We start from the raw sequence: 26,922 nt of genomic DNA on the forward strand, positions 1-26,922 counted from the left end.
AAGGCTTTTTTTTAAAAAGCACAAAAAAAAAAAAAACGACCATGTATACTAAGGCTTTTTTTTAACAACTCCCCCCCAAAAAATACCATGTATAGTAAGGCTTTTTTTATTATCATGTATATTAAGGCTTTTTAAATGCTCATGTATAGTAAGGCGATTGAAAGATTAAAAAAAAAAAAAACAAAAAAAAAAAAAACGACCATGTATACTAAGGCTTTTTTTTAACAACTCCAAAAAAAAACACAAAAAACACAAAAAAAAAAAGACCATGTATAGTAAGGCTTTTTTTTTTAAAAAGCACAAAACAAAAAAAACGACCATGTATAGTAAGGCTTTTTTTTATCATGTATATTAAGGCTTTTTAAATCCTCATGTATAGTAAGGCTATTAAAGATAAAAAAAAAAAAAAAACGACCATGTATACTAAGGCTTTTTTTAACAACCACAAAAAAAAAAAAAAAAAAAAAAGACCATGTATAGTAAGGCTTTTTTTTCTCATGTATATTAAGGCTTTTTAAATGCTCATGTATAGTAAGGCTATTAAAAGATAAAAAAAAAAACAAAAAAAAAAAACGACCATGTATACTAAGGCTTTTTTTTAACAACTCCAAAAAAAAAAAATACCATGTATAGTAAGGCTTTTTTTTTATCATGTATATTAAGGCTTTTTAAATGCTCATGTATAGTAAGGCGATTGAAAGATTTAAAAAAAAAACAAAAACAAAAAAAAACGACCATGTATACTAAGGCTTTTTTTTAACAACTCCAAAAAAAAAAAAAAAAAAAAAAAAAAAAAAAAGACCATGTATAGTAAGGCTTTTTTTTTTAACAAGCACAAAACAAAAAAAAACGACCATGTATACTAAGGCTTTTTTTTAACAACTCCAAAAAAAAAACAGAAAAACAAAAAAAAAAAGACCATGTATACTAAGGCTTTTTTTTAACAACTCCAAAAAAACAAAAAAAACAAAAAAAAAACAAAAAAAAAAGACCATGTATACTAAGGCTTTTTTTTAACAACTCCAAAACAAAAAAACAAAAAACAAAAAAAAGACCATGCATAGTAAGGCTTTTTTTTTAAAGAGCACAAAAAAAAAAAAACGACCATGTATACTAAGGCTTTTTTTTAACAACTCCCCCCAAAAAAATACCATGTATAGTAAGGCTTTTTTTTATTATCATGTATATTAAGGCTTTTTAAATGCTCATGTATAGTAAGGCGATTGAAAGATTAAAAAACAAAAAAAAAAAAAAAAAAAAACGACCATGTATACTAAGGCTTTTTTTTAACAACTCCAAAAAAAACAAAAAAAACACACACAAAAAAAGACCATGTATAGTAAGGCTTTTTTTTTATCATGTATATTAAGGCTTTTTAAATGCTCATGAATAGTAAGGCGATTGAAAGATTTAAAAACAAACAAACAAAAAAAACCAAAAAAAAACCGACCATGTATACTAAGGCTTTTTTTTAACAACTCAAAAAAAAAAAAAAAGTAGACCATGTATAGTAAGGCTTTTTTTAACAACTCCAAAACAAAAAAAAACAAAAACAAAAAAAAGACCATGTATACTAAGGCTTTTTTTTAACAACTCCAAAAAAAAAAAAAAACGACCATGTTTCCGAAGGCTTTTTTTTAACAACTCCCCAAAAAAAAATACCATGTATAGTAAGGCTTTTTTTTTTATCATGTATATTAAGGCTTTTTAAATGCTCATGTATAGTAAGGCGATTGAAAGATTAAAAAAATAAATAAATAAATAAAAAAATAAAAAAAACGACCATGTATACTAAGGCTTTTTTTTTACAAGCACAAAACAAAAAAAAACGACCATGTATACTAAGGCTTTTTTTTAACAACTCCAAAAAAAAAAAAAAAAAAAAAAAAAAAAGACCATGTATAGTAAGGCTTTTTTTTTTTAACAGGCACAAAACAAAAAAAAAACGACCATGTATACTAAGGCTTTTTTTTAACAACTCCAAAAAAAAAAATACCATGTATAGTAAGGCTTTTTTTTTTAATCATGTATATTAAGGCTTTTTAAATGCTCATGTATAGTAAGGCGATTGAAAGATTTAAAAAAAACAAAAAAAAACAACAAAAAAACGACCATGTATACTAAGGCTTTTTTTTAACAACTCCAAAAAAAAAAAAAAAAAAAATAAGACCATGTATAGTAAGGCTTTTTTTTAACAAGCATAAAACAAAAAAAAAACGACCATGTATAGTAAGGCTTTTTTTTAACAACTCCAAAACAAAAAAAAACAAAAAAAAAAGACCATGTATAGTAAGGCTTTTTTTTAAAAAAGCACAAAACAAAAAAAACGAGCATGTATACTAAGGCTTTTTTTTAACAACTCCAAAAAAAAAAAAAAACATGTAAAGTAAGGCTTTTTTTTTTATCATGTATATTAAGGCTTTTTAAATGCTCATGTATAGTAAGGCGATTGAAAGATTAAAAACAAACAAAAAAAAACAACAAAAAAACGACCATGTATAGTATACTAAGGCTTTTTTTTTAACAACTCCAAAAAAACAAAAAAAACAACAAAAAAAAAGACCATGTATAGTAAGGCTTTTTTTTAACAAGCACAAAACAAAAAAAAACGACCATGTATACTAAGGCTTTTTTTAACAACTCCAAAAAAAAAAAAAAGACCATGTATACTAAGGCTTTTTTTTAACAACTCCAAAAAAAAAACAAAAAAACAAAAAAACAAAAAAACAAAAAAACAAAAAAAAAGACCATGTATACTAAGGCTTTTTTTTAACAACTCCAAAACAAAAAAACAAAAAACAAAAAAAAGACCATGTATAGTAAGGCTTTTTTTTAAAAAGCACAAAAAAAAAAAAAAACACCATGTATACTAAGGCTTTTTTTTAACAACTCCCCCCAAAAAAATACCATGTATAGTAAGGCTTTTTTTTTATTATCATGTATATTAAGGCTTTTTAAATGCTCATGTATAGTAAGGCGATTGAAAGATTTAAAAAAAAAAAAAAAAAAACAACAAAAAAACGACCATGTATACTAAGGCTTTTTTTTTAACAACTCCAAAAAAAAAAAAAAAAAAAAAAAAAGACCATGTATAGTAAGGCTTTTTTTTTACAAGCACAAAACAAAAAAAAACGATCATGTATAGTAAGGCTTTTTTTTAACAACTCAAAAAAAAAAAAAAAAAAAAAAAAAAAAGACCATGTATAGTAAGGCTTTTTTAAAAAAAAGCACAAAACAAAAAAAAAACGACCATGTATAGTAAGGCTTTTTTTTAAAAAAAAAGCACAAAACAAAAAAAAAACGACCATGTATAGTAAGGCTTTTTTTTTAACAACTCCAAAAAAAAAATACCATGTATAGTCAGGCTTTTTTTTTTTATCATGTATATTAAGGCTTTTTAAATGCTCATGTATAGTAAGGCGATTGAAAGATTAAAAAAAAACAACAAAAAACAACAAAAAAACGACCATGTATACTAAGGCTTTTTTTTTAACAACTCAAAAAAAAAAAAAAAATAAAAAAAAAATAAAAAGACCATGTATAGTAAGGCTTTTTTTTAAAAAGCACACAAAAAAAAAAACGACCATGTATACTAAGGCATTTTTATTTATCAAGTATATTTAGGCTTTTTGAATGATCAAGTATAGTAAGGCTATTAAAAGAAAAAAAAACAAAAAAAAACGACCACGTATACTAAGGCGTTTTTTTTTGTTTTTTTTAAATAATGTATATTAAGGCTTTTTAAATGATCATGTATAGTCAGGCTGCAAAAAAACAAACAAAAAAACAAAACAAAACAAAAAACGACCATGTATACTAAGGCCTTTTTTTTTTTAACATCCACAAAAAAAAAAAAAAAAAAAAAAAAAAAAGACCATGTATAGTAAGGCTTTTTTTTTATCACGTATATTAAGGCTTTTTAAATGCTCATGTTTTGTAAGGCGATTGAAAGATTAAAAAAAAAACAAAAACAAAAAAAAAACGACCATGTATACGAAGGCTTTTTTTTAACAACTCCAAAAAAACAACAACTCCAAAAAAAAAAAGACCATGTATAGTAAGGCTTTTTTTTTTATCACGTATATTAAGGCTTTTTAAATGCTCATGTATAGTAAGGCTATTAAAAGATAAAAAACAAAAAACAAAAAAACGACCATGTATACTAAGGCTTTTTTTTAACAACTCCAAAAAAAAAAAAAAAAAAAAAGACCATGTATACTAAGGCTTTTTTTTAACAACTCCAAAAAAAAAAAAGAAAAAAAAAAGACCATGTATAGTAAGGCTTTTTTTTTTTTAACAAGCACAAAACAAAAAAAACGACCATGTATAGTAAGGCTTTTTTTTAACAACTCCAAAACAAACAAAAAAAGACCATGTATACTAAGGCTTTTTTTTAACAACTCTAAAAAAAAAAAAAAAAAAAACGACCATGTATACTAAGGCTTTTTTTAACAACTCCAAAAAAAAAAATACCATGTATAGTAAGGCTTTTTTTTTTATCATGTATATTAAGGCTTTTTAAATGCTCATGTATAGTAAGGCGATTGAAAGATTAAAAAAACAAAAAACAAAAAAACAAAAAAACAAAAAACGACCATGTATACTAAGGCTTTTTTTTAACAACTCCAAAAAAAAACAAAAACAAAAACAAAAAAAAGACCATGTATAGTAAGGCTTTTTTTAACAACTCCAAAAAAAAAAAAAAGACCATGTATACTAAGGCGTTTTTTTTAACAAGCACAAAACAAAAAAAAACGACCATGTATACTAAGGCTTTTTTTTAACAACTCCCCAAAAAAAAATACCATGTATAGTAAGGCTTTTTTTTTTTATCATGTATATTAAGGCTTTTTAAATGCTCATGTATAGTAAGGCGATTGAAAGATTTAAAAAACAAAACAAAAAAACGACCATGTATACTAAGGCTTTTTTTTTTACAAGCACAAAACAAAAAAAAAACGACCATGTATAGTAAGGCTTTTTTTTAACAACTCCAAAAAAAAAAAAAAAAAAAAAAAAAAAAAAAAAAAAAAAAGACCATGTATAGTAAGGCTTTTTTTTTTAACAGGCACAAAACAAAACAAAAACGACCATGTATTTACTATACATGGTCGTTTTTGTTTTGTTTTGTAAGTAAGGCTTTTTTTTAACAACTCCAAAAAAAAAAAAAAAAAAAAAAAAAAAAAGACCATGTATACTAAGGCTTTTTTTTAACAACTCCCAAAAAAAAAATACCATGTATAGTAAGGCTTTTTTTTTTTTTATCATGTATATTAAGGCTTTTTAAATGCTCATGTATAGTAAGGCGATTGAAAGATTTAAAAAAAACCAAAAAAAACGACCATGTATACTAAGGCTTTTTTTTTAACAACTCCAAAAAAAAAAAAAAAAAAAAAAACAAAAAAAAAAAAAAAAAAAAGACCATGTATAGTAAGGCTTTTTTTTAACAAGCATAAAACAAAAAAAACGACCATGTATAGTAAGGCTTTTTTTTAACAACTCCAAAACAAAAAAAAACAAAAAAAAAAAGACCATGTATAGTAAGGCTTTTTTTTAAAAAAGCACAAAACAAAAAAAACGACCATGTATACTAAGGCTTTTTTTTAACAACTCCAAAAAAAAAAAAAACATGTAAAGTAAGGCTTTTTTTTTTATCATGTATATTAAGGCTTTTTAAATGCTCATGTATAGTAAGGCGATTGAAAGATTAAAAACAAACAAAAAACAACAACAAAAAAACGACCATGTATACTAAGGCTTTTTTTTTTAACAACTCCAAAAAAAAAAAAAGACCATGTATAGTAAGGCTTTTTTTTAACAACTCCAAAAAAAAAAATACCATGTATAGTAAGGCTTTTTTTTTTATCATGTATATTAAGGCTTTTTAAATGCTCATGTTTTGTAAGGCGATTGAAAGATTAAAAAAAAAAAAAAAAAAAAAAAAAAAAACGACCATGTATACGAAGGCTTTTTTTTAACAACTCCAAAAAAAAAACAACTCCAAAAAAAAAAAGACCATGTATAGTAAGGCTTTTTTTTTTTATCATGTATATTAAGGCTTTTTAAATGCTCATGTATAGTAAGGCGATTGAAAGATTTAAAAAAAACAAAAAAAAACAAAAAAAAAAAAAAACGACCATGTATACTAACCCCGGGTTTTCACTGGATGCTGTTGCGGTGCGGTTGCGGTGCGGTGCGTCTTGACTGCGTGCTCCGGACGGGTCAATTTTTTTGTCAATCCACACCGGCTCCGCACAGCTGCGGTCCGGCAGCTCCGTCGCCGCCCACTTCCCAACGTGTCTCGCGGGACCGCGCGCGCGCGATCATGTGGCATTTCACAACGAGAGGTGGACTTCTTTTGATTTAACCTTTTCTTCTTCTTCTGCTTTGAGATTCCATGCAGCATCCTTTTTTTGGTTGTCCTTGTAAAGTATATTAATAACGAGAGTCGGGTCAGTGCGGGTCCACTCTTTATTTCTGTCTTCCCCGTCCGGCTGCCGCTCAGTACGGCAAGCGAGACGGGCACAACAAGCAATCGCGAACATCAAACTCACAATACATTACAGTCCTTATAAAAAGGATGTGCCGTGTCATATATTATTTTGTGGTTTTCCACCTCCAATATAAACCTCTCCTCGTCCATGTTCGCTGGTGTCTAAACCGTGAATGAGCACATGGCCCGGCGACGCCCACGTCACGTTTTGCTGAAAAACTTGCGAAATAGGAGCTGGCGAGTGTTTTATTCTGAAAGGTAACCGGAAATTTATTTTGAAACTGCCTCGGTCTTCCTGTCCCGCTCGATGTGTTTTGTGCTAGCTTGCCATTTGCCGGAGGCCTACCGCTGCGGCGTCCGGCAAAAATAGAAAATAGGCTATCCTTGCGGAAGGCTTGCGGCACGCCGCAGGCCTTCCGCTGTCGACACGCAACGCACCCGCAAGCGGTGTAAACTGCACCATTCGAATGAATGGAATCTAATTGCTTGCGTCGCCGGACCGCACCGCAACCGCACCGCAACCGCATCCAGTGAAAACCCGGGGTAAGGCTTTTTTTTAACAACTCCCAAAAAAAAAAAAAAAAAAAAAAAAGACCATGTATAGTAAGGCTTTTTTTTTTTTTAACAAGCACAAAACAAAAAAAAACGACCATGTATAGTAAGGCTTTTTTTTAACAACTCCAAAACAAAAAAAAAAAGACCATGTATACTAAGGCTTTTTTTTAACAACTCTAAAAAAAAAAAAAAAAAACGACCATGTATACTAAGGCTTTTTTTAACAACTCCAAAAAAAAAAATACCATGTATAGTAAGGCTTTTTTTTTTATCATGTATATTAAGGCTTTTTAAATGCTCATGTATAGTAAGGCGATTGAAAGATTAAAAAAAACAAAAAAAAAAAAAAACAAAAAAAAAAACGACCATGTATACTAAGGCTTTTTTTTAACAACTCCAAAAAAAAACAAAAACAAAAACAAAAAAAAGACCATGTATAGTAAGGCTTTTTTTTTTTAACAGGCACAAAAAAAAAAAAAAAACGACCATGTATAGTAAGGCTTTTTTTTTAAAAAGCACAAAACAAAAAAAACGACCATGTATACTAAGGCTTTTTTTTAACAACTCCCCAAAAAAAAATACCATGTATAGTAAGGCTTTTTTTTTTAATCATGTATATTAAGGCTTTTTAAATGCTCATGTATAGTAAGGCGATTGAAAGATTTAAAAAAAACAAAAAAAAAACAACAAAAAAACGACCATGTATACTAAGGCTTTTTTTTTAACAACTCCAAAAAAAAAAAAAAAAAAAAAAAGACCATGTATAGTAAGGCTTTTTTTTTACAAGCACAAAACAAAAAAAAACGACCATGTATAGTAAGGCTTTTTTTTAACAACTCCAAAAAAAAAAAAAAAAAAAAAAAAAAAAAAAAGACCATGTATAGTAAGGCTTTTTTTTTTAAAAAAGCACAAAACAAAAAAAACGACCATGTATACTAAGGCTTTTTTTTAACAACTCCCAAAAAAAAAATACCATGTATAGTAAGGCTTTTTTTTTTAAATCATGTATATTAAGGCTTTTTAAATGCTCATGTATAGTAAGGCGATTGAAAGATTTAAAAAAAACAAAAAAAAAACAACAAAAAAACGACCATGTATACTAAGGCTTTTTTTTTAACAACTCCAAAAAAAAAAAAAAAAAAAAAAAAGACCATGTATAGTAAGGCTTTTTTTTTACAAGCACAAAACAAAAAAAAACGATCATGTATAGTAAGGCTTTTTTTTAACAACTCAAAAAAAAAAAAAAAAAAAAAAAAAAAAGACCATGTATAGTAAGGCTTTTTTTAAAAAAAGCACAAAACAAAAAAAAAACGACCATGTATAGTAAGGCTTTTTTTTTTAAAAAAGCACAAAACAAAAAAAAAACGACCATGTATAGTAAGGCTTTTTTTTTAACAACTCCAAAAAAAAAATACCATGTATAGTCAGGCTTTTTTTTTTTATCATGTATATTAAGGCTTTTTAAATGCTCATGTATAGTAAGGCGATTGAAAGATTAAAAAAAAACAACAAAAAACAACAAAAAAACGACCATGTATACTAAGGCTTTTTTTTTAACAACTCAAAAAAAAATAAAAAAAATAAAAAAAATAAAAAGACCATGTATAGTAAGGCTTTTTTTTAACAACTCCAAAAAAAAAAAAAAAAAAAAAAAAAAAAGACCATGTATAGTAAGGCTTTTTTTTAAAAAGCACACAAAAAAAAAACGACCATGTATACTAAGGCATTTTTATTTATCAAGTATATTTAGGCTTTTTGAATGATCAAGTATAGTAAGGCTATTAAAAGAAAAAAAAAAAAAAAAAAACGACCACGTATACTAAGGCGTTTTTTTTTGTTTTTTTTAAATAATGTATATTAAGGCTTTTTAAATGATCATGTATAGTCAGGCTGCAAAAAAACAAACAAAAAAACAAAACAAAACAAAAAACGACCATGTATACTAAGGCCTTTTTTTTTTTAACATCCACAAAAAAAAAAAAAAAAAAAAAAAAAAAAGACCATGTATAGTAAGGCTTTTTTTTTATCACGTATATTAAGGCTTTTTAAATGCTCATGTTTTGTAAGGCGATTGAAAGATTAAAAAAAAAACAAAAACAAAAAAAAAACGACCATGTATACGAAGGCTTTTTTTTAACAACTCCAAAAAAAAAACAACTCCAAAAAAAAAAAGACCATGTATAGTAAGGCTTTTTTTTTTATCACGTATATTAAGGCTTTTTAAATGCTCATGTATAGTAAGGCTATTAAAAGATAAAAAACAAAAAACAAAAAAACGACCATGTATACTAAGGCTTTTTTTTAACAACTCCAAAAAAAAAAAAAAAAAAAAGACCATGTATACTAAGGCTTTTTTTTAACAACTCCAAAAAAAAAAAAGAAAAAAAAAAGACCATGTATAGTAAGGCTTTTTTTTTTTTTTTAACAAGCACAAAACAAAAAAAACGACCATGTATAGTAAGGCTTTTTTTTAACAACTCCAAAACAAAAAAAAAAGAGACCATGTATACTAAGGCTTTTTTTTAACAACTCTAAAAAAAACAAAAAAAAACGACCATGTATACTAAGGCTTTTTTTAACAACTCCAAAAAAAAAAATACCATGTATAGTAAGGCTTTTTTTTTTATCATGTATATTAAGGCTTTTTAAATGCTCATGTATAGTAAGGCGATTGAAAGATTAAAAAAAAAAAAAAAAAAAAAAAAAAAAAAAAAAACGACCATGTATACTAAGGCTTTTTTTTAACAACTCCAAAAAAAAACAAAAACAAAAACAAAAAAAAGACCATGTATAGTAAGGCTTTTTTTTTTTAACAGGCACAAAAAAAAAAAAAAAACGACCATGTATAGTAAGGCTTTTTTTTAACAACTCCAAAAAAAAAAAAAAAAAAAAAAAAAAAAAAGACCATGTATAGTAAGGCTTTTTTTTTAAAAAGCACAAAACAAAAAAAACGACCATGTATACTAAGGCTTTTTTTTAACAACTCCCAAAAAAAAAATACCATGTATAGTAAGGCTTTTTTTTTTAATCTTGTATATTAAGGCTTTTTAAATGCTCATGTATAGTAAGGCGATTGAAAGATTTAAAAAAAAAAAAAAAAAAACAACAAAAAAACGACCATGTATACTAAGGCTTTTTTTTTAACAACTCCAAAAAAAAAAAAAAAAAAAAAAAGACCATGTATAGTAAGGCTTTTTTTTTACAAGCACAAAACAAAAAAAAAAACGACCATGTATAGTAAGGCTTTTTTTTAACAACTCCAAAAAAAAAAAAAAAAAAAAAAAAAAAAAAAAAAAAGACCATGTATAGTAAGGCTTTTTTTTTAAAAAGCACAAAACAAAAAAAACGACCATGTATACTAAGGCTTTTTTTTAACAACTCCCAAAAAAAAAATACCATGTATAGTAAGGCTTTTTTTTTTAAATCATGTATATTAAGGCTTTTTAAATGCTCATGTATAGTAAGGCGATTGAAAGATTTAAAAAAAACAAAAAAAAAACAACAAAAAAACGACCATGTATACTAAGGCTTTTTTTTTAACAACTCCAAAAAAAAAAAAAAAAAAAAAAAAAGACCATGTATAGTAAGGCTTTTTTTTTACAAGCACAAAACAAAAAAAAACGATCATGTATAGTAAGGCTTTTTTTTAACAACTCAAAAAAAAAAAAAAAAAAAAAAAAAAAAAGACCATGTATAGTAAGGCTTTTTTTAAAAAAAGCACAAAACAAAAAAAAAACGACCATGTATAGTAAGGCTTTTTTTTAAAAAAAAAGCACAAAACAAAAAAAAAACGACCATGTATAGTAAGGCTTTTTTTTTAACAACTCCAAAAAAAAAATACCATGTATAGTCAGGCTTTTTTTTTTTATCATGTATATTAAGGCTTTTTAAATGCTCATGTATAGTAAGGCGATTGAAAGATAAAAAAAAAACAACAAAAAACAACAAAAAAACGACCATGTATACTAAGGCTTTTTTTTTAACAACTCCAAAAAAAAAAAAAAAAAAAAAAAGACCATGTATAGTAAGGCTTTTTTTTTACAAGCACAAAACAAAAAAAAAAACGACCATGTATAGTAAGGCTTTTTTTTAACAACTCCAAAAAAAAAAAAAAAAAAAAAAAAAAAAAAAAAAAAGACCATGTATAGTAAGGCTTTTTTTTTAAAAAGCACAAAACAAAAAAAACGACCATGTATACTAAGGCTTTTTTTTAACAACTCCCAAAAAAAAAATACCATGTATAGTAAGGCTTTTTTTTTTAAATCATGTATATTAAGGCTTTTTAAATGCTCATGTATAGTAAGGCGATTGAAAGATTTAAAAAAAACAAAAAAAAAACAACAAAAAAACGACCATGTATACTAAGGCTTTTTTTTTAACAACTCCAAAAAAAAAAAAAAAAAAAAAAAAAGACCATGTATAGTAAGGCTTTTTTTTTACAAGCACAAAACAAAAAAAAACGATCATGTATAGTAAGGCTTTTTTTTAACAACTCAAAAAAAAAAAAAAAAAAAAAAAAAAAAAGACCATGTATAGTAAGGCTTTTTTTAAAAAAAGCACAAAACAAAAAAAAAACGACCATGTATAGTAAGGCTTTTTTTAAAAAAAAAAGCACAAAACAAAAAAAAAACGACCATGTATAGTAAGGCTTTTTTTTTAACAACTCCAAAAAAAAAATACCATGTATAGTCAGGCTTTTTTTTTTTATCATGTATATTAAGGCTTTTTAAATGCTCATGTATAGTAAGGCGATTGAAAGATTAAAAAAAAACAACAAAAAACAACAAAAAAACGACCATGTATACTAAGGCTTTTTTTTTAACAACTCAAAAAAAAAAAAAAAATAAAAAAAAAATAAAAAGACCATGTATAGTAAGGCTTTTTTTTAACAACTCCAAAAAAAAAAAAAAAAAAAAAAAAAAGACCATGTATAGTAAGGCTTTTTTTTAAAAAGCACACAAAAAAAAAAACGACCATGTATACTAAGGCATTTTTATTTATCAAGTATATTTAGGCTTTTTGAATGATCAAGTATAGTAAGGCTATTAAAAGAAAAAAAAAAAAAAAAAAACGACCACGTATACTAAGGCGTTTTTTTTTGTTTTTTTTAAATAATGTATATTAAGGCTTTTTAAATGATCATGTATAGTCAGGCTGCAAAAAAACAAACAAAAAAACAAAACAAAACAAAAAACGACCATGTATACTAAGGCCTTTTTTTTTTTAACATCCACAAAAAAAAAAAAAAAAAAAAAAAAAAAAAAGACCATGTATAGTAAGGCTTTTTTTTTATCACGTATATTAAGGCTTTTTAAATGCTCATGTTTTGTAAGGCGATTGAAAGATTAAAAAAAAAACAAAAACAAAAAAAAAACGACCATGTATACGAAGGCTTTTTTTTAACAACTCCAAAAAAAAAACAACTCCAAAAAAAAAAAGACCATGTATAGTAAGGCTTTTTTTTTTATCACGTATATTAAGGCTTTTTAAATGCTCATGTATAGTAAGGCTATTAAAAGATAAAAAACAAAAAACAAAAAAACGACCATGTATACTAAGGCTTTTTTTTAACAACTCCAAAAAAAAAAAAAAAAAAAAAGACCATGTATACTAAGGCTTTTTTTTAACAACTCCAAAAAAAAAAAAGAAAAAAAAAAGACCATGTATAGTAAGGCTTTTTTTTTTTTAACAAGCACAAAACAAAAAAAACGACCATGTATAGTAAGGCTTTTTTTTAACAACTCCAAAACAAACAAAAAAAGACCATGTATACTAAGGCTTTTTTTTAACAACTCTAAAAAAAAAATAAAAAAAACGACCATGTATACTAAGGCTTTTTTTAACAACTCCCAAAAAAAAAATACCATGTATAGTAAGGCTTTTTTTTTTATCATGTATATTAAGGCTTTTTAAATGCTCATGTATAGTAAGGCGATTGAAAGATTAAAAAAACAAAAAACAAAAAAACAAAAAAACAAAAAACGACCATGTATACTAAGGCTTTTTTTTAACAACTCCAAAACAAAACAAAAACAAAAACAAAAAAAAGACCATGTATAGTAAGGCTTTTTTTTTTTAACAGGCACAAAAAAAAAAAAAAAACGACCATGTATAGTAAGGCTTTTTTTTAACAACTCCAAAAAAAAAAAAAAAAAAAAAAAAAAAAGACCATGTATAGTAAGGCTTTTTTTTTAAAAAGCACAAAACAAAAAAAACGACCATGTATACTAAGGCTTTTTTTTAACAACTCCCCCAAAAAAAATACCATGTATAGTAAGGCTTTTTTTTTTAATCATGTATATTAAGGCTTTTTAAATGCTCATGTATAGTAAGGCGATTGAAAGATTTAAAAAAAACAAAAAAAAAACAACAAAAAAACGACCATGTATACTAAGGCTTTTTTTTTAACAACTCCAAAAAAAAAAAAAAAAAAAAAAAGACCATGTATAGTAAGGCTTTTTTTTTACAAGCACAAAACAAAAAAAAACGACCATGTATAGTAAGGCTTTTTTTTAACAACTCCAAAAAAAAAAAAAAAAAAAAAAAAAAGACCATGTATAGTAAGGCTTTTTTTAAAAAAAGCACAAAACAAAAAAAAAACGACCATGTATAGTAAGGCTTTTTTTTTTAAAAAAAGCACAAAACAAAAAAAAAACGACCATGTATAGTAAGGCTTTTTTTTTAACAACTCCAAAAAAAAAATACCATGTATAGTCAGGCTTTTTTTTTTTATCATGTATATTAAGGCTTTTTAAATGCTCATGTATAGTAAGGCGATTGAAAGATTAAAAAAAAACAACAAAAAACAACAAAAAAACGACCATGTATACTAAGGCTTTTTTTTTAACAACTCAAAAAAAAATAAAAAATAAAAAAAAAATAAAAAGACCATGTATAGTAAGGCTTTTTTTTAACAACTCCAAAAAAAAAAAATAAAAAAAAAAAGACCATGTATAGTAAGGCTTTTTTTTAAAAAGCACACAAAAAAAAAAACGACCATGTATACTAAGGCATTTTTATTTATCAAGTATATTTAGGCTTTTTGAATGATCAAGTATAGTAAGGCTATTAAAAGAAAAAAAAAAAAAAAAAAAACGACCACGTATACTAAGGCGTTTTTTTTTGTTTTTTTTAAATAATGTATATTAAGGCTTTTTAAATGATCATGTATAGTCAGGCTGCAAAAAAACAAACAAAAAAACAAAACAAAACAAAAAACGACCATGTATACTAAGGCCTTTTTTTTTTTAACATCCACAAAAAAAAAAAAAAAAAAAAAAAAAAAAAGACCATGTATAGTAAGGCTTTTTTTTTATCACGTATATTAAGGCTTTTTAAATGCTCATGTTTTGTAAGGCGATTGAAAGATTAAAAACAAAAAAAAACAAAAAAAAAACGACCATGTATACGAAGGCTTTTTTTTTAACAACTCCAAAAAAAAAACAACTCCAAAAAAAAAAAGACCATGTATAGTAAGGCTTTTTTTTTTATCACGTATATTAAGGCTTTTTAAATGCTCATGTATAGTAAGGCTATTAAAAGATAAAAAACAAAAAACAAAAAAACGACCATGTATACTAAGGCTTTTTTTTAACAACTCCAAAAAAAAAAAAAAAAAAAAAGACCATGTATACTAAGGCTTTTTTTTAACAACTCCAAAAAAAAAAAAGAAAAAAAAAAGACCATGTATCGTAAGGCTTTTTTTTATCATGTATATTAAGACTTTTTAAATGCTCATGTATAGTAAGGCCATTATAAGAAAAAACAAAAAACAAACCAAAAAAAAACCGACCATGTATACTAAGGCTTTTTTTTAACATCCACAAAAAAACAAACAAACAAAAAATAACGACCATGTATACTCAGGCATTTTTTTTTTAACAACCACCAAAAAAAAACAAAAAAAAACGACCATGTATAGTAAGGCATTTTTATTTATCAAGTATATTTAGGCTTTTTGAATGATCATGTATAGTAAGGCTATCAAAAGAAAAAAAAACAAAAAACGACCACGTATACTAAGGCGTTTTGTTTTGTTTTTTTAAATAATGTATATTAAGGCTTTTTAAATGATCATGTATAGTCAGGCTGCAAAAAAACAAACAAAAAAACAAAACAAAACAAAAAACGACCATGTATACTAAGGCTTTTTTTTTTTTTAACATCCAAAAAAAAAAAAAAAAAAAAAAAGACCATGTATAGTAAGGCTTTTTTTTAATCATGTATATTAAGGCTTTTTAAATGCTCATGTATCGTAAGGCTATTCAAAGAAAAAAAAAAAAAACAAAAAAAAAAACGACCACGTATACTAAAGCGTTTTTTTTTTTAACAACCACCAAAAAAAAAACCAAAACAAAAAAAAACGACCATGTATAGTAAGGCTTTTTTTTTTTTTTTAAATCATATATATTAAGGCTTTTTAAATGATCATGTATAGTAAGGCTGTAAAAAAAATAACAATAAAAAAATGACCATGTACAGTAAGGCATTTTTTTTAATCATGTATATTAAGGCTTTTTACATGATCATGGATAGTAAGGCTGTAAAAAAAAACAAAAAAAACAAAAACAAATAAAAACAACAAAAAAACGACCATTTATACTAAGGCAGTTTTTTTTTAACAACCACATATAGGAAGGCTGTTTTTTTTAAATGACTATGTATAGTAAGGCGTTTGTTTAAAAACAAAAAAACAAAAAACATCATGTATATTAAAGCTTTTTAAATGATCATGGATAGTAGGGCTGTAAAAAAAAAAAAAAAACATAAACAAAAAACAACCATGTATACTAAGGCGTTTGTTAAAAAAAAAAAAACATGTATATTAAGGCTTTTTAAATGGATGGATGGATGGATGGACAGTTTGTGGACCCTAGTTTGTAAACCAGTTTTAGGGTGACAGGGTGGGGATGATTTAAAGTTTAAACTTTAAACATTTTAAATTTCTCGTTCATACAAAGCATGGCTCACAAACGTTTTGTTTCATTTTGTTTTTGTAAATCCGGGTATTTTCTCCTGCTTCAACAATTCTTTATTTGCCCAATTGGAACCTACAGCCAGAACATGACATACAGACGCAAAATAGTAAACATTTACAAGGCATCATACCTAACAAAATCCCAATTCCATTATAGTCATAAAATGCATTAAATCACTGAGGTTTTCAGGGAGGTGAATTTTACTGCTGACATTTTTCCATGCAGATCTTTTATGAGGATGGTGACAATTTAGCGAGTGTCCGCATGAGGGCGCTGCAGGTAAGCGAGTCCTTCTCCACCGTTGGACTTCTCTTCAGCCTTCAATGAGCAGGTTAATGAAATGAATAAGAATAAAACAAATGCACGACCCCGACTAATGTCTTCCCAGCCTTATTTAACACCCCAAAAATATACTGTGAGTCACTTATTGGTAGGTTTATGAGTCAAATTCCTTGAGTTAAGGTATTATTCACTTGAATGGTGTAATTTTTGTGGAGGCGACAACAGGTTGACGCGTCATGGAGATCAAAAGGCAAAGATGGCGCTTCAAAGGGTCTGACTGCGTTAAAAAAAAATGCAGATAAAAGCGTCACTTCAAAAGCTATGCTCCAATTAAACTCCACTAAAGTTTCTTCGTGAAGCTTTGTCAAGTGTTTCGAACTCATCTTCGCGTTTATCGGCCGCCTCAACGACATCGCACCGGTCCAACATGGCGTCATGTTACACGTATTGACACACACGAAGAAGAAGCAGGTAAAGAAAGATAAGCGCTCCGTGTAAACAAGTCTGGCTGGAGATTTGCCCGTCAAATACACACATTCTGAAGGCTTTAAGGGCAGCTCGGACTCGGCTTCGACAAGCCAGAACGTAAACGGGGGTCCCCCTGAAGGTCGAGGGGGTCTCCTTTCATCTCCAAAGTGCCAGTCAAGCCTCCACGGAAGTCTATTAATTCGGTCAACTTTTCACACCCCTTAATGGTCTTCTTGTATATCCTACCCATTCATGTCCTCCCCTTGGTGTCATCGCGGGAGGGAGGGGGGGCATAATTGCACCCCCCGCCACTTGAGCCCTCCCTTTGGTAAACAAGGGGATCAAATGAAGAGTTAATCGACGCGAGTGACTTCAATCAGCCTCACAAGATGCTTGAATGTCAAAGAACATGATGGAATTAGCTCTGGCGAAGACGCCCAACATTTGCTTTTCTCCACAAAAGATGAAGTAAAGTGAAGAATGTTGCGGCAAAGTTGAATGAACACAAAACACAAACAACTCAAACAAAAAACAAAACAAAAACATTGAAACGTGCAATATTTACTATGTGACGTCACCAGTTTATTGAAATATAGTGAGTTCTTAACCTTTATTGGTAAAAACAAAATAATGATGCAACAATTAATTTTTTTTTCCTTTTTCCAAACATTTAGTTTGAACAGTTACATGATTAGATTAGATATATTGCACATAAAAGTACACATTTATAAATGCTAACGATCTTAAATGTGTAAAAATAAATAATTACCAATCTTGTACAGTACTTAAAACCACTGAACTTGTATTTGGGGGAAAAAATACTTAAAAAATAAAATATTGAAATAAATAAATAAATAAATGCAAATCTGCTGTACTGCATGTTAATACAACTGAACTATACTTTAAAATGTGCTATTCTTGAAAAGTCAAAGGGAAAAAAAAGTATTGTATTTTAACCCCAAAAAAATATGCATAAATTAAAAGCGCCCCCCCCCCCCACCACCACCAATATGTTGCTCTTATTTTATGTTTGAAATTTTTGACTTATATTTAATTCAGTGAGTCTTATGAGTACCACTAGAGGGAGCCTGTACAGCCTACCTGTGGTCCACTTTGAGAATCACTTGTTTTGATTCTATATTTTGGTTGGTAATTTTATCATCACATCAAGATCTAATTGCCTTGAGTTTTCCAGTGACCTCATACAATTTCTTCGTCCTCATTTTAACATCTTAATAAATGTAATATAAAATAAGGTCTATAAAATGTGATTTTACATTTGCTTTATCATCAAAATAATCTTAATTTCCTTTAACAGATTATTATTGTGTATTTACTTTTCTCTTACAAAGAAAGAGCAAAACACTTGATGATTGTGTCATATGTGTACAAATAAAAACACTGGAAATATTCACTATGTGATGTCATCAGATTGAATTAAGTGTCTTGACTATTTTTCCAAGTATTTATTTTGTCTTCTTGACAAACTTATGTTTGTCTTTGTGCGCCTGATAATTGATCATTTGGGGGACAAGAAGAAAAAAAAATAGGGCCTTAGGGGAAATTAATTAATTAATTAATTAATTAATGATACATTGAGCTTTATTAAATGAAAAAATAGATTAAATATTTTTTAATTATGCTTAAATGATCTTTTTTGGAAAATATTTTATTTCATATTTAAGGAAAATGGGGAAAATTTATAGAAATTGGGGAAATGATTCTTAATTCATTCAATCCCAAAAATGTGTGAAACCGTTTACTTTGTCCTTCTCTCACAAAAAATGTGTTTTGTTTTGTTAATGCAAGAGCTTTCAGAAGGCTTTGACAGCTTCTTACATGAAGAGGTGGCTTAAAGCAATGGTAGATATTGGGAGAAAAAAAAAGGCCAGTAGGTGGCAGCAGAGTATAAGAGATAAGCTAGGCCCATGTAGCAACAAGCTCTTTTTGTCAGTGTTTTCACCAGGAATGTGAACATTGGTGAAACTTAGCTAGATTCTAATGCTAATTGCTGCAAAATTGAAACAGATACAAATATTCTTTTTTTTTTTTTTACTGGCGAATGAAGAGACTCTAATCTTTGTTTTGGTAGGTCCATGTTTTGATAGCAATAGAACACAATAATCCGTGGGCCTTGCAAAATCAGTCAAAATCCAGTACAGTGTTCCCTTGTTTTCCGCTGGGGTTCGGTTCCAAAAAATACCCGCAATAAATGAAATCCGCGAAGTAGTTAGCTTTATGTTTTACAACTCTTATAAATGTTTTAAGGCTCTAAAATCCCCGACCGCACAATTTATACACTTTTCTCATTGAGGCATTTACATGTTCTCACATTTCTCTCTTGTTCAAACATTGACGATGTTCAAACCTTCATAAATTTTATAAAATAGGTATATTACTGTAAAAAAATATGCAAAATTGCACTTAAAAAAAAAATCTGCGATACAGCGAGACCGCGAAAAGTGAACCGCGTTATAGCGAGGGAAGACTGTAAAACAGCTGGGGGGCGAAGTGGGTTGCTTCAGTGAAAATGGCTGGGAGTGAATGAGTTAATAGCCTACTAAAGCATGAATGAATGAATGTGTAACAAACAGATTTTTTAAATTTTTTAATTAAAATGACATAAAAATGTAACATTTAAAATTATGAAAAAGAAGAAAAAGTAAGACTAAACTGGTTGAATATTGTTTTAAGGTAAAGTGTGGTTTAAAAAAAGAAGAAATCCTCCATCCATCCATCTCAAATGATTTCTTCTGCCCACAGTTGTCATGTGGAGCCTCTTGTGGACTCGTTTGTCTGCTGCTGGAGCCCATTTTCAAAAAGTCCTCTTCCCTTAATCCTTTATTTGCCGCAGTGGCCCCTCCGCGCAATCAGACAGACTTAACAGGTCGTTATCATGCCTCTCGAAACAGATGAGCGTTTTCCGTGCACTCTTTGAAATTCCAGCCCTTCGCCTTTGTTGTGCTCTGCGAGGGGGGCGGGAAGACAAACAGGTCCGCGCGTATAAAAGCACCAAGCCGGCACTTGGGGCGACACTGGAGACGCGCCTGCCTGCAACACGAGACACAAACTCTCTTCTGGAAAACTTTTGAAAAGGAATTCCTTGGACGTCTTGTTTTTTTTTGCTCTCGCGAATCACCGAGAAAAAAAGAAGAAAAAAAAAAAAAAAAAGGATCTCGTCATGCTGCTGCGATGCGCCGCGCGTTGCTTCCTGCCTGTGTGGCTCTCGCTGCTTGGATACGTTTACGCGGGGCCGATTGTGCTCAACTCCAACGCCATCAAGAACTTCGACCCGGTCAGCCCAAGTCCGCGCACCTCATCGCCGGGCAGCGTTGGACACAAAGAAGCTCCCGTGGACGCCTTGCAGGTACGTACGAGTCCCGAGTCCCGAGTCCCTTTCCTTGCGGGCGTAATTAAGGTTTCCGGTGCGTAAACGTCAGCGTACGTAAGTTCAGCGCGCGTAGAAGGAGCTCGTTTAACGTCATTTAACGGCTGCCCCGTTGTCCCCCCCACTACGCCAGCAGTCAAGTGTGTGCGCGGACGACGACGAATGCGGCGAGGATGAATACTGCAACGACGTCCGAAGTGCGTGTCTGTCGTGCCGCAAGAACCGGAAGCGTTGCGCACGGGACTCCATGTGTTGCGCCGGAAGCCGCTGCAGCAACGGTGAGAGCAAAATAAACATAAAATAAGTTAAAGAAAAAAAAAAAAAAAAGTCAACTTATCATACCTGTCGTTGTCCAGGTGTGTGCCAGACGAATGACATCGATGGCCCAGGCTGGCATTTATACAACAACACGATGGAGCATCATGCCAAGAGGCCGCTCACTGTCCTCGAAGCTCACAATGTGAAAGGTAACTATCATTTAAGACACAAACAAACAAACAAACAAAAGCTAGGTGATATGTAGTGTGGTACTCGTGACATAATTCCCCCATGGAACTAATGTTTTGTTAAGTGACTTCACAGGGAAGGATTAGGGGTGACGGACTTTAAGTTGTTTTCCTGTTTGGTGTTTTGGAGTAATGTTCAGTCAAGTCTTCTGCGTCTTCGGCACCACAGTAGTAGTCTATATCCATGTTTTTAAAAGTGTTATGTAGTTGATATTAGCAGTTCAGCATTCATTCACACATTTTAGTTGGATTTTAGTTTGGAATTTAGCCTCTGTAACTTGCTGGAAACTCACCTATTTACTGTTTTGGGCTCAGGGCAGCGAATAATAACAACAGTATTGCTTTGGCACTATTTGTAGCATCACATCCGCATTTTCACAGTTTAGCATTCACAAATTTGGCTAAATGTGGATGTTTTTTTTTTTTAAACCTATCCGCCGGGAAAAAATAAATAAAAAAAATCTTGCATCTTCTATTTTTGTGCACAGGCCAAAGCAATAGGAAGTAGAAGCGTCGCTTTGGCACCATGTTGCCAAAGAATTGTAAATCTATAGTGAGTTGAGAGCTTCATTTAGAGAAAAATAGTATTTTAAGATGTGAATCAGTCGTGGAATTTCAAAATTTGTGGCCAAATTTATCACTAATTATGTTAACTAATCATTAAGATACCTGTTTTTACTATATAAAATCCTCATAATCTCAGTTTCTCAGCAAGTAAATATGCTCCGATTTCTGTAGTCCTCCATGAAAGTCTTTGTGTTGCATCAAAATAAAACATTTGCTCTCACTTTGGAAAATGTTTTTTTCTTGTTTACTGACATGTTACAGACCAAATCAGTAACAGTTTTTGAACGAGGGGATGGAATTAAAACATGCATCTTTAATCCGATTCATCAATTGCCAAAATAATCAACAGATCAGCCAATTATTTAAATAATTGTTTGTTGCAGCCCTAATATGCATATGTGTGTATTTGCAGGCTGGCATTCACAAATTCACAGTTTTTTTTTGCTTTGTTTTTTTTTTTTTAGAACCTATTCATATGTTATTCCCTCATGCTCTTTAATGTAAATGTAAAAATATAACCCATCTTTTGGCATCTTGGTGTCAATGAACTATGTTGAACTCGGCGGAAGGAGCTTCATTGACACATAAGAAGTCCTTTACCGCCATCTTATGGCCTGTCTAGCCAATTACAAAGGATTTTAAGGGACATCAATGTCTTTTGCTGTTTTTTTGTGTGCCCACTCCAAAGCCCTGCCTAATATAAAAGTATTGCTTTGCCGCCATCTTTTGGCATCTTAGTGTCAAGGAACTATGTTGAAGTCGGCGGAGGAGCTTCATTGACACATAAGAAGTCATTTACCGCCATCTTGTGGCCTGTCTAGCCAATTACAAAGCATTTTAGGGGACATCAATGTTCTTTGTTTTTTTTTTTTGTGCCCACGCCAAAGCCCTGTCTAATATAAAAGTATTGCTTTGGCGCCATCTTTTGGCATTTTGAGGTCAAGGAACTATGTTGAAGTCGGCGGAGGAGCTTCATTGACACATAAGAAGTCATTTACCGCCATCTTGTGGCCTGTCTAGCCAATTACAAAGCATTTTAGGGGACATCAATGTTCTTTGTTTGTTTTTTTTTGTGCCCACGCCAAAGCCCTGTCTAATATAAAAGTATTGCTTTGGCGCCCTCTCGCGCCATCTCCAATGGCAAACGTTGATGCTCACCTGACACGTTTGGTTTCCCATCCAAGGTCAGGAAGGGGACACGTGCCTGCGCTCGGCCGACTGCTCGGCGGGCCTCTGCTGCGCCCGCCACTTCTGGTCTCGCATCTGCAAGCCGGTCCTGAGCGAGGGCCAGGTGTGCACGCGCCACCGCCGCAAGGGCACCCACGGCCTGGAGCTCTTCCAGCGCTGCGACTGCGGCGACGGCCTGGCGTGCAGGCCCGAGAGGGGCGACGCCGTCGGCAGGACGTCGGCCCGGAACCTACACACGTGTCAGAGACGCTGACGCGCACACGCGCACACTCACACACACCCACACACGGGTCACAGACACTGACACGCACACACGTATGCCAACACCCAAGACTTTCTTTCCTGCCAACGCTGCTGACACCGAGACAGCGCCAGGAAGCAAAGACGCGCTTCCTGGGAAAAGTGATACACCCGCAGAGATGATGGACTTGCCTGTGAATGGATGAGAGGGGATGTAGAAGGGGGAGGAAGGGAGGGGAGGGGAGGGGAGGGGGGGCGTCCAGATCAATTGTCCACGGCGGTTAATGGCAGAGCTGTTTTTTTGTTTCTGTTTTTATGGAACTTGAAGCCTCGGTTATTGCAGTAAATTACTGTATTGTGAATGACGGCTGGGGAACCCACCAGAGAGTTTAAATACATTTTACCCGCAAATGTTCATAATATATAATAAAACGGTATCCAGACCTATCTTGAAGTAAAATCCACCATATGTACTTTAAACACCATTAAAACAGATTTTAAAGTGTCGTTTAGCGCCTGTTTTCCCTCTCACTGCTTCTCGTATAACATCACGTTGAGGAAAATAGACCCCAAGATAAAATGCAAAGTGTGCTGTTGATTTGTCATTACCAGTGGAAGTTTATTATAAAAAAAAATGTTGCAAAACAAGAGAGAATTATGAGTTGTCACTGACTGATAATATCCCAAAAAAAATTCCTTAAAATTCCATGAAATAAATGGCAATATTCTATTCTTCAAATGTATAATTTCTAGTATTGGTACTCACCCATGCGTACCATATTTACACAGAAAACCCGCTCACAAGTTGGCTTAATGCTAACATTTAATGCTAATCTGCATAGACGGGCTAATGGAATTAGCATCAAAGTTATAGCGATATAAACGTTCAAACAGCTACTTTGGACATGTTTAATTGCTTAAAAAAAATCTGCGAGATAGCACAGGAGGGAAACGCTGCAAAGTTTGATCATGACGCGTTTCCATAAGTTCCGCATGGACATCGAAAAAGGTTCCTCAGCCCAGTTTGAAAAGTACTCTTGGGGTGGCACTTGATTGCGCTAATGAGTCAACACCAGTATTATCCCAACCCGGTGCTGCATGCAGTGTAAATGTGTTACATATTGTTTTATAAGAAAACGTTATCTATATTGAGAATGTGAATGTTTTTATTAAACACTACTCTTAATAACCTCACTTGTCGCTGACCTATTTATTGGCATAGTTTGAGGCGCCAACATTTTTCAGAAGGGGGGGGGGGGGGGGGGGGGTGGAGGGGACAATTACCAGCGTTGTTGTTTAACACGTCGCGCCATTTCTCACAAATCAGCGGGTTGGGAGCGAGCGCGTGGTTGGAATACTTTTGGCCGTGCGCGCCGCACCAACTCATTACCCACAAATGACTGAGATATGCACACACAGAAAAAAAAAAAAAAAAAAAAAAAATGCTGCTTTTAATGAGGCATTACTGGAGCAGCCCCCAGACAGCGTGCCACATCCTGCTATGGAGGAGGAGGAGGAGGAGGGCATGTCATTAGATGAACATTAAAAACAAGACAGGGTGCTGACATATCAAATGGTAAGAGCAAAGAGGTAATAACAAAGTATCGGCCGTGTCTTGGTGAGTGCAAGTCTTTGCTGTTGCCGGCTACTTTGTAATTAGAAGCTCCCTCAAAAACCGTCACGCGGCGCACAAAGATCCAGCAAATTGTGATTTTGTTGTTGTTTTTGAAAGTCATTTGCTGTGTGCAGTTTCCCAGCACGAGCTCGCCCTTCCCAAATACACCTTTGGTGCCTGTAATTAGAAACGTTTTGATTAGAAGATGGCCAGGAAATTACTGTGCTTGATTCTCATGTCACGTGACAAAAAAAAAAAAAGGCAAAGACATTAAAGTGTCTTCATCGTGGTGTCGTGGAGATGAACGCTTTTGATACTTCACAGTGCATGCGTCGCTGTGTTGTGATGAGGATGGAAATTAGGCGCTGTTTGATCCTATTTTATAAACTTTGAATGTAAAGCGTCCAATCAAAATGTTCTTTTGTTTGCGTATGAGTCATTATTTCATTGGACTATACATTATGCATTTATTTATTTTTACTTATTCCTAGTTTTGAAGTTTTTTTGTTTTTGTTTTTTTTACTTTTAACAGTCACTAAATAAAAAAAAATAAAAAATAAAAATCTGACCAGCAATCTCGAAAAAAAAAAAAAAAAAAATCTGATTAATTTTTCCCCTCAATATTGCGAATGTGTTGTTTAACATGCAATCATTTTTACTCAAGGTCGTATCAAACACAATAAATTCATTATTAGTATAACAATAAACAATATCAGATCTTTTATAGCCTATATTACAGTCTTTAATAATAATAATTACAGAAAAAAATAAAAATAAACATTATTTAAAAAAAAATGCTGATGAACATTCATGAAAACAACACCTCAAAAAATGTAAAATAAAAAAAAATATATATAAAAATATATATATATTTTTTTCTAAACTCGTTGACCGCCAAAAACGTTTCATGACGTATGCTAAAATGTTAATGAGTGCCGCCATCAACGTCAATTGACTACGTTTTTTTTTAATCAATGGGTAGTGCAACGTCTAAGTGGAGCGCTGCCTGGTCAATGGGTTGTGGAATCAAAAACACCCACTGACTATGGCCAGCGGATGGCAGTATTGTATATCTTTTCAATGGGCTCAAGTTGTATGAAATTACAAACATGTCAAATAACTTTTCCACATGTAACCACACACCCACGCACCCCTAGTGTAGAAATAATTTGGTGCGATAGTGGCTAGCTAGGAGGAAATAGTACGCAGAAGACAAAGTGCAAATCACAGCACGTCTACAATTGTTTGCTAATTTAATACAGGCCACCACCACTAGTCTACATTTTAATGCCCCAACCCACAAGAATAAAAAGTAAAAAAATAACACGTCATAAAAAAAAAAATTAGACACAATGACTAAAACTACCATCCAGACTGGCTAGCATTTAGCTACTTAACAGCCAGCCGCTAACCTGAGCTCATAACGGCCAACTACTTTCATTTGCTGACACCCACGTCACTCACCATTCTAGGCTCCGCCTTTTAAAACCATACACTTAATTTGAGAGACAATACAGTGTAGAATGTCAGGATAAAACCTAGGACTCAAACGCACATTTTGCTGTTCAGTAATAATAAATGTAAAAATAATTAAAAAAAATATAAAAAACAATGACTCGATTCGTCGATGGGATAATTGTTGAAATAATCGATTCCTATCTGAAACTTGCTTGTAAAGTGTGTGCTCGCATATCGAGAGGCAGGCAGACGCAGGCGAGAGACACCCTCCGTTTTAAACAATTTCTGCTGAGTAATTAAGAGTAATGGGGAGCATTGTCAGCACTACAATATACCCCGCAGCCCCCGGGGCCAAGTCATGTTTGTGGGGGTCCTGGAAGCTATGTGTGTGGTGTGTGTGCGTGCGTGCGTGTGCGCGAGAGTGTGTCATCATTACACCAACCTCAGACTAGCACAAGCCACAGGCATGCAGGCCAAGCCAAAAAAGCCGAGTGTGTTTCAGTGTATGTGTGAGAGAGATGCTGCGTTTAGTGGGAGAGTCAACAGTAAAAAAAAAACAAAAACAAAAAACAAGCCAAGCAGCACGCTCACACACACACAATCATGTGCCCGCTGCTCGTTACAACACATTTAAAAGCGGTCACGCTCCAATCATGGGGAGATGGGAATGCATGGGACGCTGGCGTTTGGCATCCTGACCACGCTAAGGTGTCATACCACAGGCATGACTCGGCAAGCATTACGATGCACATGCCCGTTCTCATGCTACGGTCGGCTGACGGTATTGACGTCCCCCTAAGGCAAGAAGTTGGCCACCACCTTGACAACATGTATCGTTTGTTGTGAAAGAAAGCCCTAGCACAATAAACAGGCTTGCTCCAACACATTGCTAAGTGCAGTGTGAAAAGGCCTTTACACATCGGACATCTTCTGCCAGTGTTAAGCTAAGCGAGCACCTGAGAGCCGTGACTTTGTGTTGAAAACGATTGCCTTTGCTCCGCCGATATTACCACGTATCTAATTATGGCAGCTGCTTGCGTCCTGTTTTGGGCAGTTTTGTCTGCAAGGGTCAAGAAAATCAATGAATCCAATGCCAGTTTACCATGAAAGCGGAATTTAAGTACATTGGAGTAGAGGACAGAGTATGATTTTTTTTTTCTCCCCTTATGTTTTCTAAATGTTTC

The 26,922-nt window shown here is 31.5% G+C and overlaps 1 protein-coding gene and 1 long non-coding RNA gene across 3 annotated transcripts; one reads left to right on the forward strand and one right to left on the reverse strand.

The window, feature by feature from the left end:
- Positions 1 to 19,369: 19,369 nt before the first annotated feature.
- LOC144001746 (uncharacterized) lies at positions 19,370 to 22,817 on the reverse strand. Its single transcript, XR_013278578.1, has 3 exons — positions 22,396 to 22,817; positions 20,507 to 20,635; positions 19,370 to 20,431 (listed from the first exon to the last, which is right to left on the reverse strand). It is a non-coding gene; the product is annotated as an uncharacterized LOC144001746 (long non-coding RNA).
- On the forward strand, positions 19,770 to 22,871 carry LOC144001745 (dickkopf-related protein 1-like). Of its 2 annotated transcripts, none has more exons than XM_077496292.1 (4): positions 19,770 to 20,143; positions 20,298 to 20,442; positions 20,521 to 20,631; positions 22,422 to 22,871. In XM_077496292.1, the coding sequence occupies exons 1-4, from the start codon at positions 19,958 to 19,960 to the stop codon at positions 22,676 to 22,678; spliced, it is 699 nt and encodes a 232-aa protein (XP_077352418.1). In that variant the 5' UTR covers positions 19,770 to 19,957; the 3' UTR covers positions 22,679 to 22,871. The 2 variants fall into 2 exon arrangements, with proteins under 2 accessions (XP_077352418.1, XP_077352419.1); XM_077496293.1 differs by having other exon boundaries at positions 20,301 to 20,442.
- The last annotated feature ends 4,051 nt before the right edge of the window (positions 22,872 to 26,922 follow it).

This window comes from Festucalex cinctus, chromosome 14, assembly GCF_051991245.1.
Source record: "Festucalex cinctus isolate MCC-2025b chromosome 14, RoL_Fcin_1.0, whole genome shotgun sequence".
Lineage (NCBI taxonomy): Eukaryota > Metazoa > Chordata > Actinopteri > Syngnathiformes > Syngnathidae > Festucalex > Festucalex cinctus.

Excerpts from the sequence above, each read along its gene's own strand:
- LOC144001745 (XM_077496292.1), top strand. The coding sequence starts at position 19,958 with ATGCTGCTGCGATGCGCCGCGCGTTGCTTCCTGCCTGTGTGGCTCTCG. Across the intron at positions 20,144-20,297 it reads CTCCCGTGGACGCCTTGCAG|CAGTCAAGTGTGTGCGCGGA; the intron begins GTACGTACGAGT and ends CCACTACGCCAG. Across the intron at positions 20,443-20,520 it reads CGGAAGCCGCTGCAGCAACG|GTGTGTGCCAGACGAATGAC; the intron begins GTGAGAGCAAAA and ends GTCGTTGTCCAG.